The sequence below is a fragment of the Capra hircus genome, chromosome 25 (genome assembly GCF_001704415.2).
Source record: "Capra hircus breed San Clemente chromosome 25, ASM170441v1, whole genome shotgun sequence".
Classification (NCBI taxonomy): Eukaryota; Metazoa; Chordata; class Mammalia; order Artiodactyla; family Bovidae; genus Capra; species Capra hircus.
Window position 1 is genome coordinate 22,371,605 of NC_030832.1, and position 14,335 is coordinate 22,385,939.

At 38.2% G+C, this 14,335-nt stretch overlaps 1 protein-coding gene across 4 annotated transcripts in view; it reads left to right on the top strand.

The window, feature by feature from the left end:
• TNRC6A (trinucleotide repeat containing 6A) overlaps positions 1 to 14,335 on the top strand; it is a 97,336-nt gene that overhangs the window by 46,732 nt on the left and 36,269 nt on the right. For all 4 annotated transcript variants that reach the window (XR_001917255.1, XM_018040459.1, XM_018040460.1 and 1 more), the window contains exon 5: positions 5,571 to 5,969. Coding sequence is in view for 3 of the 4 variants with exons in the window: in XM_018040459.1 (XP_017895948.1) it covers positions 5,571 to 5,969 (399 nt within the window). In the remaining variant the exon portion in view is untranslated. The remainder of the gene's footprint in view (positions 1 to 5,570; positions 5,970 to 14,335) is intronic.

Consider the following 14,335-nt stretch of genomic DNA (forward strand, 5'->3'; position numbering starts at 1 on the left):
GGGTCTTGAACCAAAAAGTTTAAGAATGGCTGTCCTATAGTAATAAACCTAACAACAACAACAAAAACTAATTGAACGCGTTCTCTCACACATACTTCCCAGATTTAATTTTTTCTCTATTTCATATCTTTGTAAATGGTATCACTCTCTACTCAAATTTCAAGCCAGAAACTTGGGGTTCATCTACCTTTTTAACCTAAATGGTAATAGTAATCACTACTATTTATTGAATACTAATCATGTGCCAGATACAGTTTTTATTAATAATTCTTTACATCCATTATTGTGTTAAAGCCTCACAAAACCCTATAGGTATTGGTATTAATATTTAACTTTATTTTACAGATGAAGAAAAGGTGCAGAGGGAATAGATACCTTGCCCATGGTCATGTAGCTACCAAGTTTCAGAGCCAACCCAGCCAATCTTTTGAACCTGTACTTCTTTGTTCTGTAACAGTTTATGCAGGATAGATACATGTTTCTTGAGGACTTTATTTACACACACACACACTCCCTGTGAAGTCATCTGGACCAAGTGCTTTTTAGAGAGGTAAATCTTGCAGGATCTTTTAATGTCCTCTACCCTTACTATACCATAGGATCTTCTACTCCTCTGTGAGCTCATTTTGGGAAACTATATTTTGTAGAGCAGAGACTGGAAAACTATATCCTGCAGGCCAAATCTGGCCCACTGCCTGCTTCTTTATGTGAAGTTTTGTTGGCACGCAATCATATCCATTCATTTACGTGCTGTCTGTAGCTGTTTTTTGTGCTACAGCAGCGAGTTGAGTAGTTGTAACAGAGACTGTATGGCCTGGAAAGCCTAAAATGTTTACTGTCTGGCCCTCTACAGAAAAGGTTTGCCAAGCCATTAGCTGGGTTTTCTATTTTATTGGTATATATTACACATAGTATCTTGTCTTTACAGACTCTCTATATATGAAGTTATGTGTTTTTCCCCCAGTACTATTTATATTTCTTCTTTTATTTCCCCCATTGTTTGGGATTACTAAACTTTTGTCTGATGTATTAGTAGTAGTGTTAATGTTGGTATTCGGTCTTATGCTGTGCCCTACAACAATTTGAATAGCATTTGATTTAGAGATATGTTCTGTAACAGTGTGCTAGCTTTTTAGAAAGTGAAGTGTGCATGGTAGTTTTGATCAAACTAGCTGATCCTGATGGATGATTTAATAATTTCTTCATTTCTTTTGTGCTAATTAGACTATCTTTTCTGCCTCTTCTGGAATCTTGTGGTAAATAATTACCTCCTCCAGTTTTTCTAATTATCTACAAGTTGAGCCTAAAGAAATATCTTAATTTTAGAAATCATCTCATTTTTTACATTTTTAAAAAATTAGGTTAACTGGTTGTTTACTTCTCTCTTAGAATCATGCCTTGGATTTATTGGTTCACTGTTTTGCATTTCAAAAAAATTATTGAATCAACAGTGTAAAATATTTCAGATCAAAATATAAAATTATAGCATATATTGTTTATAGTCTTTTAAAAATATTTGTCTCATATATTTAAATCTTTATTTGCTAATCGATTCATGTTTAAAGCCATTGGTTTCTGTTTTTATCTTTACTGATGTCTTACCTCTTCTTTTTGTTGGATTTTTAACTTGAGTTGGTTTCTTCACATTCTCATTCCCTGGTTTAGTCATGTCTTAAAATTTATTGTGTGTATTTTCATAATTTTTTTTTTTTATAGCTCTAGAGTCCTGGTATTTATTTCCTCTTCAACTCAAGATTTATTTGAATAAGGCAATTTTAGTTGCTAGTTTTTCTAGTGTGATTACATTGTAGTCCAGGAATATCCTCTGTATTACTCCTGCTTTTTGTAATTCGTTGGTATTTTCTTCAGTGCTGAATGGTTTGTGTATGCATTTCCTGACTATTTCATGAGTAATTGTCAAAAAGGTTTTGCCTTTTTTTTTTTTTTTTTTTTTCAGTTTTTCTTTTCTGTCTCTACTTGGTTTTCGTGTTTTGATATTAAGATTTGGTATATAAAGGTTCTTAGCTGGTTGTTTCTTTTTAGTTGGTTTCTTTATCAGTATGCAAAATCTTTATAATGCTTTCTCTTTGAATTTTAAACGTGTGCTTTCATCTAAATTTTGTTAGCATCTCTTGTTAGTGTATCTGTCTCTGTACTTTTTCCCACCAGTTCTCCTGAATTGTTTTGTTTCAGGAGTGATTTTTGCAAAGTGTATTCCTTAAGTTTGTTTTTTCTTTTTGTAACCCTTTTTATGGTCTTTAGTAACTAGTTAATCTAACCATTCATATTTTTATTGTGATTGCAGATATTCTGAAGCTTATGCTTGGCATTTCATTTTGTATTTCATGTTAAGCACAATTTTAAAATAATTCTCTTTATTGCATTTTCTGTGTCTATTGAATGGTTTTGTCATTTTCCCCTCTTCTAGTGGTTTAGATATTTACTGACATAATTAATCTAAGCTTTACAGGTAGACAGTAGCCAAAATTGCGCATGTTTATTTCTGTTGCCCCGCAGCCCCACCCGCACCCTGGCACACCCGCATGCACTGTTAGTTAGCCCCTTTATTCCTTACTACGACATCCCATGTTTCCATCTGAGACTTGACTTCAGATTATTTAGTTTTATAATCAGTAGTTACGTCTCAGTGTTTTTTGCTGGCGTCACTGAAGTTTTCTGGCCCGAGAGACTAGTATCTATCAATATTTCAGCCTCTTTTTCTCTATGGCACTTTATTGATGAAAAATACAGGAGTTCTTTGAAGTGTTGAGGTAAGTGTGGGGTTGCTGGGTGACCAGTGTAATACTGCTTCTGAATTCCTACTCGCTCCTACAGTAGCATTAGGGTTCTTGTACGTGTCTTTATGTAAGTTATCTTCCTCCTTTCTTGAATGTATTAAAGAACACTTTCCTGTTGCTATCTGACATATATAACATCTTGTTTGGGTATTAAATTGTTGTCACAGTCTTTTCCCTTTAGGAATAAAGTGGTGGACAAACTTACTTTTTAGCAGTAGGTAACTATAGAACTTTAAGGTTACATTCAATTGCCAGATACCATACTGAGCTCAATATTAGGCATGTAAAACTGGAGTTAAGAGTTTTTATCTGCCTTATAATATCATAGTTAACATATATTTGATCCTTTTGGTTTCAGATATATTTTAGAATAGTCTAGTTTGGAGAAGGCAACAGCACCCCACTCCAGTACTCTTGCCTGGGAAATCCCATGGACAGAGGAGCCTGGTAGGCTGCAGTCCATGGGGTCGCTAGGAGTCAGACACGACTGAGGCAACTTAGCAGCAGCAGTAGCAGTAGCACTTTCTTATTTTCCTCACGACAAAGGAATATACATTATTGTTACATTCTAAGAGTATTAACTTGTCTAGGAGGCAAAATTTTCATACATAAAGTAATTAGACCTATAATACACTGGGCCCAAATTGTTAATAAGAGGCTTTCCAGTCGTCAAGAATAGAAGGACTTTGAAGCAACAGTTGGAATATTTGTAATCTAAGGAATTCTTCCTGAACTACAATTTTTTTGTATTACTTTAGAAAAGTCAAAGTCAGATTTTTAAAAAATAAGAGGTCAAGATCATATATTAGTATCAGTAATATAAACGAAATCCTCCAGCTGTTCAGAGAAAGAAGACAATAATAAGGCTAGACCATTGAATGAGAGGCAGCTGTAGATCTGAGCGCTTGTAAGAGGAAGTTGAGTGACTTGGAAACAATCTAGGTAACCAGTACTTTATCACAGAATCATATACATTGTAGGTATTTGGTGAATATTTCTTTTTGGGGGCTGCAGTAATGGCTTCTGTTATACTGAGTGTTTACATTATGCTGGGTATTAGACCAACACTGTCTGTATCATATAGACAAGGAAGAAGATGCAGAAATAACCTAGCTCATGAGTGGCAGGGCTGTTTTAGTCTCAGGCCTGGTGCTCTTAACTCTTGAAGAGTTTTCTCAGTGTCCTCACCAATCACGTGGAGATGAATCACTGTTTATTTGACAGTGGCATCTGCAAAGCTGATTAAATTGCTACAAAAGAATAAAGTGATATTGTGCCAATCATTTAAAAGTAGACACTATGTATAAGCATTTTGTTGAAGATTTGGTTCCAGGCCACTGCGATAAAGTAAATATTGCCATAAAGCAAGTCACGAATTTTTTGGTTTCCCAGTGCATATAAAAGCTATGCTTACTCTGTCCTGTAGTCTAAGATATTTAATAGTATTATGTCTTTAAAAAGTGTACATACCTTAATTTTAAAATAATTTATTGCTTTAAAAATGCTAATCATTAGCTGAGCCATTGCGGGTCCCAAGCTTTTTGCAGCAGTAACATCAAAGATCACTGATCGTAGTTCACCATAATAAATATAATGAAAAAGTTGGAAATACTGTGAGAATGACCAAAAGGTGAAACAGACTGACAAAGTGAGCAGATGCTGTTGGGAAAAAAATGCCGCCAATAGACTTGCTCGATGCAGGGTTGCCACACGCTTTTCATACAAACATGCAGTATCTTCGAAGTGTGATAAAGCAAAGCACAGTAAACCAGAGTATGCTGCCTAGCCTTATGCTTGGTGCTCTGTAAACATTATTAACATACTCAACCGTAGGATAACTCTGTGAGGAATAGGTGTTACCCTGTTTCACAGAGGAGACCACAGGCTCAGGTTTATACAGCTTGTCTGGGGACATAGAGCTTTTTAAAGGCATCACTGGGATTGAAACCTGGGTCTGTCTGGCACCAAAAGTTCATAGACCATGCTGCCTCTCTGTAGTTTTAGAGATTGGGTATGGTTTCCCTGGTTTAGAGTGTTTCCACCAGTTAACTTATTTAATCTCTTTTAGGAGTCCAGAAATTCACTGTAGTTTCCAACTGTTTGTACCATAGGCAGATTGTGTTTCTCCGATTTGCTTAAGCCAGCATATTCAAATTATTACTCTAGTTTAGGTTAGTCTCACAGATCTCATTGTATGATCTTTGTATTTTGTCCCTCTTTTGAATTTTTCTTATTTGATTCAGATTTTACATTTTAATAACAAAAAACAATGTTAACCTTGTCTAGCAGGAGTATTTTCTGCCCTTACTCTTGTGTTGTCTTTCAAAGATGAAAACTAGGGGTCAAATGCATTAAGAATGAGGCAGATTCAGAACAGTCACCTGGGACTTGAAGATTCTTTAGGGATTACCAAAACTTTGTCAACTTTGTTCTTTTAGTTACTGTGAGTTGCAGAGTTGTATGATCAGTGCTTGTTCTCTAATCAGAGATAACAAGGGAAAGAGGTGGTGAGCTGAGCTGTCATCCAGGACAGGGAATGCTGATAGCTGTCCATTCCTTTATCAGATAGGTAGGTAGCTGAAGTAAAAATCTGATTCTTGGCAGTGATCCTTCCCAAGAAATCTGAGCCTGGGAATGAGGATACCCCTGCACACATAAAGAGTCTATTCCTTTAGGATTGTTTTCCTTGGGGCCTTTTTGCTTGGATGGCTTGCAATGGAGGTACACTTTACTGGCTAATCTTTTCCACCCCTTTTCTTTTGTTGGGATTAGTGCCAGAACAGATAAAGCCCAGTGTAAGCCAGCCTCAGCCTGCCAACTCTAATAACGGCACTTCCACAGCAACCAGCACTAATAATAATGCCAAGCGAGCCACAGCCAGCAATCAGCAGCAGCAGCAGCAGCAGCCGCAACCGCAGCAGCAGCAACCGCAGCAGCCACAGCAGCCGCAGCCGCCACCACAGGCCTTGCCTCGGTATCCCCGGGAAGTACCACCTCGATTTCGCCACCAGGAACATAAGCAGCTTCTAAAGAGGGGTCAGCATTTTCCCGTCATAGCAGCAAACCTGGGATCTGCTGTTAAAGTGTTAAGCAGCCAGTCAGAAAGCAGTGCTTTAACAAATCAACAGCCACAAAATAACGGAGAGGTGCAGATCAGCAAAAACCAGTCAGGTGAGAGAAGGCATTTCTTACGAGACTCCAACTATCATCGTTAGCAGTGTAGCAGGTTTATAAATTCATGCCTATTTGGTGATGTATTTGTATTCATCAGTATCTGGGTTGTAAAGTAAGAATTCTATGCAGGAACTTGTGAATGGGGAATCTTAAAATGTTTCCTGTAAGTTAACTATCACTCTCCCTTCAGATCTTAACTCATTTTAGTAAACAGCTTATAGAGCTGAAGTTATATGCTAACCAGTTGTGCATATTAACTGCATTTAATCCTCAACAACCCTGTGAGGTATCAGCTGTTCTTATCTCTGCTTTTCAGTAGAGGAAACTGAGGCACCAAGACAAAAATGACTTGAGATTGGTTACCACGTGCTGTAAAAAAAGACCACCACCCATGAGAGTTCTGTTCAGAGCACGTGCATTTGGTTATTATCCCAGAGTGGCTTTTCTTAGCTCATTAATGATTGTGAGGCAGAAAATAAGTTTAGCATGTGATTAGTTTTCTCAGAGTCCAGATTATTTCCCTGTATTCTGATGATTGGTTTGTCCATTCATTTATTGAACTATTTTGATGCTTTTATCCCAAGCCATGTAGAGAATTGAGGATAGTCAAGATTCCCACACATGAAAGCAGTAGCAGACCAGTAACCAGCCCGAGTCTCTGGAGCCAAATGGACCTGGTTTTTAAAGTCCTGGCTCCACAGTATACCAGCGTGTGACCTTGGCAGGTCACTAAATTGCTCCGTGTGTCCAAGTCTCATCTGAGAAGCCTTTCCTAACTGTCCCAGGCAGAGTTACTCACTTTCTGCCTCTGTGCTCTCTTCCATACCAGGAACTGCTCTGTACTTTATCATCCAGTATTTCACAGCTAATAAGTAGCAGAGCCTGCACTCACACTGAGATCTGTCTGACTCCAAAGCTGTGCACGTAGCAACCATGCCGTGCTTTGGCAGCCTACTGGGTATAATAGGTGAGGAAGCAGAGGGCACACATGTGATTTTCTGGCATAGGTAATTAGAGAAGCAAGTTATTGGAAAGGGTGCAAACTTAAATCATCAGCCTGAGTTAATACTTACCCCTACACACTTATCACTGAGTAAGCTTGGCCAAATGACTTATCAGACCATCTTTGCTAATCTGTGAAGTGTAATGCCCAGTCCGTAAGGTTGCCTTGACGATTATGCTATGTGACATGTTAAAGCAGCTAGTTTAGGGTCAGATATTTGGGCACTGAATGAATTATTTTCCCTGAGACTTTTCTAGAAGGACCTGTGCTTTTCAGGAGGAAGAGTCTGGTTGAGACATGTTACATCTAATGCCAAGCAATTAATAATTCAGTTTGAAGTTCCTCTAGGAAGTCAGCTTGGAAGCAGTTGTATTGAGTCATCAACATCATTGTAGTTAAGACTTCGGAGAGGTTATATATGCAGCAAATTCTTGAGTACCTACTGCAAGCTAAGCAATGGTGGCATATTTAACAGGAAAGTGGGATAGTAACTTTAGGAAATACATGTTGAATATGCTTTTTCAATTGGGGACATGAAAGAGCGAAGCTGTTTTTGAAATGGAAACAATGGGAATACAAGAATTTTCTCAAAGATCAGTATGGGTCAAGAAACCCAAAAGTGTCACGTGTATACATTCAGGTGAAAAGAAGCCTAAGATGTGGACATAGGAAGAAGTCTTCAAAAAACAAAGGGCTGAGGAGGAAAGATATCCCGCCTGTTTCTAAAACAGGTTCACAAAGGTGGACAGTGTTAATGTGGAGGCTAAGATGGAAACAAGACGGGTACAGCAGTCTGACTAAAATTTAGAATTAAATCCCAAAACAGAGAATGCAGAAGATGCAAGCAAAGCATTCTTCAAGAGAACCAGACTTGTGCTTTTGTCTTTTTTTAAACATTTGTGAGTCCCCTTTTACCAGCGTAGTTTCATGTTTATGTTAAAATATTTTTGTAGGTGCTGCTAGGAATGATAATAGAAACATAATGGAGCCTTGGGTATCTGTTTATTAGAGAGGACTTCTTAGATCAGTCCTGGCTCCTGAAGGGCTAATAATAAATAATAGTGACAGTAATAATATAGTGACTGACTAACCCTCATGGGGTGCTTATGACCCACACACTTGTTTTAACATGTTTAATTTTCATTTTACAGATTAGAAAATAGCCTAGTGATCAATGAAGAGCAGTGTACGGGACAGTATAAATAACATGAACGATAGCCCAGAAATCTGATAATTGGCGTGTTGTGAAACTATATGTAGTTCAGAAATGTGGGAACACATCCTTGACTGTCTTTGTCTGTCTGTATTTGACTTTTTTAGTTTTCTGACCAGAGAGAGGTGATGGAGTAGATTTGATATTTAAATTGATACATACAGTAGCACACAGAAATTTTCTTAAAAGTTTTCATAGTAAAGATGAGGAGTGCTGGTTTCACTTGCCTTGGCTTCACAGAATGCATTTCTCACTTATTCACTGCACTGAAGAGGAGGGCTACTGCCTAGTCTAAATTAGAGGTCACACAACTAAATCCTTCATAGGCTAGCAGGTAAGTAGAGTGAAGGATGAAAAGCAGTCATGGGAACTGTGGTAAATGTATGCATTTAAGTTTCTTTGAACCGCACAGCTCTGCAGGTGGAGTTGCTAGCTTGTGGCTGTGCCGCACGCACGTAGTGACGGTTGCAGTAGCCACTCTCTCGCAGTTGATTTCTTAAAGCCTTAAGGTGTAAGACCCTCCTACTCCCCAAATAACCCTTGAGTTTGGGGGGACTAATGTGCTTTACCAGGGCTGGCGGCAGTGTTGTTCTTGTGAGCCAGAGTGTTCCAGGTCACATTTTACCATCAGCTGACATGACACATTGAGAAAACTTAAGTAGATGGGCAAACACCCATATACCCTCGCCTCAAATCCAGCTGTTGATAGTAGATTATATGTACATACACATGCACCCATGTGCCTTACTGTTCACTGCGCTTCACCTTTATTACTCCTCCAGATAATTTTTTAAAGAATAGAGTAGTCTTCTATACAACGAGGACACCACAATCACCCTTAAGCAAAAGAGGGATATTTTCAGCAGTATCCTGTGATATGTAGTTTGTATTCAGGATTTTGCAGATGGTACCAAGAATGTGTTTTGGTTTATAGTGAGATGCAGCTTAGCACACATACACACCATTTATATAAAATAAAAAGCTTGCAAAATAGCATTATGCCTTGCATATGAATGAATTCAAATATAGCATTTTGTGTGGTTATTACTCAGTTACCTACTGTGGGAGAAATGAGATATAATCAAGAGAAAGTACACAGGAGTTTTCTGTTAGTAGTATATTTCCTAAGGTGAGCGGTGTGTGAATGTTTTTGTATTAATGCTATAGATTTTCCTGTTTCTTTCTTTTTTTTTTTAAAGAAACTTAAGTGTGAAGTATAAATATAAAGTATAAATTACTAAAAATTGGGGCTGTTCTAATGAAAAAACTGTTAGTTACCAGAAATGTTTAAAGGTTAGAATACTGTCCACCGACCTGTGCTCAACTGTCTTTTTAGTGCAGTAAATGTACATCCTTGCTGTCCTGTGACTTCTTGCTCTAAGCGTGTCCCATGGTCTGTAAACATATTTAAGTCTTTATAATCTTTAAAAGAAATTCCTTTAGTCTCCCATTCTCTTGGGATTATTGTAGACTTTCTCTTTACTTTCTTTTAGAGTTCTTAAAAAAATAATCTATACTTAGACTCTCTAATACATTGCTTCAGTCCTCTGTCATCTGGCTTCTGCTCACTTGATTAAAATAGTTCTTGCTAAGGTCACTGATCTGAATGCCAAATCCAGACTTTTTTATTTTTAATTGTGGTTTAAAAAGCAGACTTACCAAAAAACTTCTAAAAAAAACAGACTTACCCATTTTTATCTTAACAGATATCTACATTTTTTTTTTTTGACCATTGACCACGCTCTCCTTTTTAAAGCCCTTTCATTCTTTGATTTTTCTTTGACCAGTTTTCAGACTTTATTCCCTCCTATGGCTTTGTTTCATCTCTCTCCCCAGTTTTAGGTTTCATGTCTTCTGGGTGTCTTCAGCTACTGTTGGGCCCTTCAAACTCAACATGTCCGAAATTGAACTCAATTACCTTGCCGCATACTGGTTTTTCATTCTGGATCCCATTGCTTGAAAGGTTGGCACCCCCATTCATCCACTCACCCGTCTAGAAATCTTAAGCTCATGCTTCATGCTCCCTCTTCTTCGCGTCTCACAGGCTGCTGGTTTGCCATGCCCAGCTGGCTTGAAGTCCAGAACAGCTCTTGGCTCTGCTCCCTCCTCTGTGCTGCCGCCGCCACTGACTCAGTTCAGACACGCAGCATCTCTTCTGTAGCTCTGTCAGACTCCATCTCTCAGACCAGAAGCCAGTCAGAATCCATGTATTGCTTCTGGTTGTGGTACTGCTTCTGTCTACAACCATCTTTAACCTAGGCTCTCAGCCTGTTTTTCTGGATGGCTGCTACACCTATTCGTTTACATGTTATCTGTGGCTGCTTTCCAGCTACTGTGGTAGAGTAGTCACCACAGAGACTATTTGGCTGGCAGAACCTAAAATATTTGTTAATTGGACCTTCATAGAAAACCTTTGCCAGCCCCTGGACTAGACATTAGAATAACTAAGGAAAACATTTTTCACTTTCTCGCTCAAGTGCTATTTGAAATTGTGCCTCTGAAGTTCTCTCATATTCCAAATGATAACATCTCATACTTCCTGGAAATGCTGTAAGGCCTTGCTTTCTGGTGAGATTGGAAGTCTTTAAGGCAGAAAGCATATATTTGGCTATTTCGTTTGTTACATGATACATATTTAACTTAGAAAAATGTATGAATTTTCCTGGATCTAAATTCTTCATGAATGAATTATGCAGTCCCCTGAATTTTCACCAGTCTTTGCTCTACCCCATGTATCTTCTTTGTGAATAGGTGCTGTGTGATACACTGCTATATTCTTCTTTTATTTTTTTTCCTTTTGGCCATGCCTCCTGGCTTACGGAATCTCAGTTCCCCATCCAGGGATTGAACTCGGACCCTTGGTAATGAGAAAGCAGAGTCCTAACCACTGGACTGCCTGGAATTCCCTCCCAGCCCACCTCCTTTTAAAAAAATTGGAATATAGTTGGTTTGCAACGTTGTGTTCGTTTCTGCCGTACAGCAGAGTGAGTCAGCCACGAGTATACATATGCCCTCTTCCTTGGATTTCCTTCCCGTTTAGGTCACCACAGAGCACTGAGTAGAGTTCCCTGCACTAAACAGTCAGTTCTCATTGGGTGTCTATTTTATACATAGTAATATACATATGCCAATCCCAGACCTCCCCACCACCCCCCACCCCATTGTGTCCATACGTTTGTTCCCTCCATCTGTGTCTCTGTTTCTGTTGTGCAAGTAAGCGTCTATACCATTTTCTAGGTTCTGCACATCCTTTTATTTTTTAATACTCTTTTCGGGGTATAGTACCACAGCTGCCCTCAGTCTTCCTATCGTAATTTTGTTTGAGAGTGGGGTGCTGATTTTAGATTTCACATGTTTTTTTCTCAGTTAAATGCAGCCTTCCAAATCTTGGTTTAAATTTTGTGTTTTGCGTTACACTGTGAAACTGAACTGTCCACTTTCTTCCCACCAGCGCAGGGGTTTACAGTCTCCCTGTTCCTCAGTTTCCTGGGAAAGCATGACTGTCATCTTCTACTTACTAATGTTGCTGTATGTTTATCTTCCAGATCATTTGTAATGGTGGATTCTGGCTTCCTTGTGTGTTAAGGGAAGTGCATTATTTGACTTCTTTCAATTCTGAAGTAGTCTCCAACTGTGAAATGTTTTAGTTGTGATCGCTGAGGAGTCCTGCACTTCTCACCCCACTCCCCCTGCCCCGCCCCGCCCTCCCCCGCCCCCCACACACAGATTTTTCTGTCTAAGCTGAAGTGTTTTTCATAACAAAAAGTGGTCTTTGTGACCTATCGTTGGTAAAGGCAGTTTTTTGAGGTAGCCTCTTAATTTATGTTTTTAGGAAAGTATCAAGTATGTTCCAGATTAAAAATAGAGTTTTAGCTAATAATTACTGATGGCATCTCTTATTTTCCTAAAATACATGGGCATACACAGCAAAAGGCAGGTATGGACCATAATCTCCAAAACTAGGTCATGGCCAGCCAGATTGTGAGAAAGTTTCACTACCATTAAAGATTGGTTTGCAAAGTGTATTCTGCTGTTTTCTGGGGCATTTTGCTTTTGATGTATTCAGACATTAAAGAAAAAAAGAAAAAAAACCTTACCTTTCTTGTAAATAGCCAAGTTTTTTTTTTTTTTAATGGTTTCTTTGCTTTTATGTATACGAAATTCTCATCACAAATTCATGGTTTCATCTTTAACACTTGAATCATTTGGATTTACTTTTGATAGATCATCTCATTTAGGAAATCTTTAAAAGTATTGAATATTCCTTTTCTTTGGGTGATTTAAAATGCTAACATTTGGCATATAACCTTAGAGGGTCCATTTCTGGATTAATTTTTCTGTTCTTACATACTCTGATAGGACAGTGCTGTTTAACTAGTGCATGATAAAAGTGGATTAATCCACTTTTATGGATTTTATTTATATGTCTTATGTGAATTTTTATATCTCTTTAATCAAATTACTGACTTGTTAGTAAATTTTTATAATTAAACTCAGAAGGAATGTTGTTATATCTTCCTGTTGAGGAGCAAGTTTATATTTAATCAGGTTATCTGCTATGACCTAGAATAAAATTTAATCGAATATTTTTGTTAACTTTATTTCAAAGCTTCCTTAATACTTTTTGTGGTTCCTATAATTTGGATCCTTTTCTGTCCCATTTTCTTGTTGGTTATTCTTGGTGCATAGGAAAACTGGCTTTTTACATGTTAACCCTTTTTGTTCCTTTTCTACTATCTTGACCTCGTTTGGGGGGTCATATTTCATCAGTTTGTGCTTCTAGCACAAAGTTGAGTAGTTGTGCTGATAACAGATTCCTGTCTTTTCCCTGTTGTTAGGGGAATGCTGATTATGTTTCACTGTTAAATCCCAGGTCCACTCCTTTGTTTTCAACTTGGGTAGTTTTGTCTGTCTTTCTCAGTCTTGTTTTCTTATTCCTGTTGGGAAGTGGCAAGACACACGCACGCAAGTAATAGATCAGAAGTACTTTTGCTACAGACCATGGCTTGACTGTTTTAGATTTGGAGAAAAGTGGAAGGTTTGGGACTTGCTGATGTTCTGGATTTGCTATTCACAGGAAAGAATCAAGGGTAAATCTTAGGTTTTAGAAAACTTACCAAGATGAAGAAAACTGGAAAAGAAGCAGGCTTGCTTTTTCCTTGGAGAGGAGGCGCCTGTGGAGGTATAATCTAGGAGTTAACAACCTTTTTGAGATATCTAAGTAGAGATTTAAAGTAAGCACGTTGGTGTATGGTTTCTAACTTTGCTGTTTATGAGAGAGGTATGGTAGAATGAATAACTTTGCAGATAGGACTGAAAATGATGATAATCATTGATACACATTAATTAGTGAAAAACTAATGGCCCTCATTTGTATCTGAATCAGATACAGTTCGAAGCAATTTTAGTTAGCAATCATTTAATCCTTGCAACTCTGTGAGGTAACTACTATTACTATTCCCACTTTATAGATGAAGAGTCCAAGGCACAGGAAGATTTGAGGGTCTTACCTGTAGTCACACAGCTGGTAGATAACAGAGCGACTTTTAAACCCAAGCAGGCTGGCTTCGAGAGTTTTACTCTGCATCACTGCACCAAACTGCCCTTCATAGAGCACTTATTTGAAGCCAGCAGTGAGCTGCATACTTTACGTATGAAACTAGGTTAACTAACAACCAGGTAAAGAAGTCCGTATGTACTGTGTATATTCCCATCTTGCTAGTTTGGTCATACAGCTGCTACACAGACTTCAGTCTGGGTATCTCTAGAGTCCCAGCTATGTTCTGAGCCACCCTGCTTTTTTACTTTAGGATGAATTCTGATTTTCTCACCTTATTTTCTACAGCCCTTGAGCCTCCATTTCTTCATCTGTAAAGGGAAGGTAATGCCTACTCTAGGGCTGTTTCAAGGATTCAGTGACAGTATTCCACATAAAGCTTGTGCTCCAGCATGCTGAATGATATTGCCAGCAGTGCAAGCACTGTTTGTTAGTGAGACTGATGTTTTTGTGTCCTTTATTTCCTGAGAAAAATCCTCCTCGTGGGCACTGAAAGATGAAAGGCTTTCCTTGGAAGCTTCGAACTGCCAAGTAATTTTTAGTTAGAGAGTGGAAGTCAGAAGCACTTAGAGAATTTCTAAGAAGATATA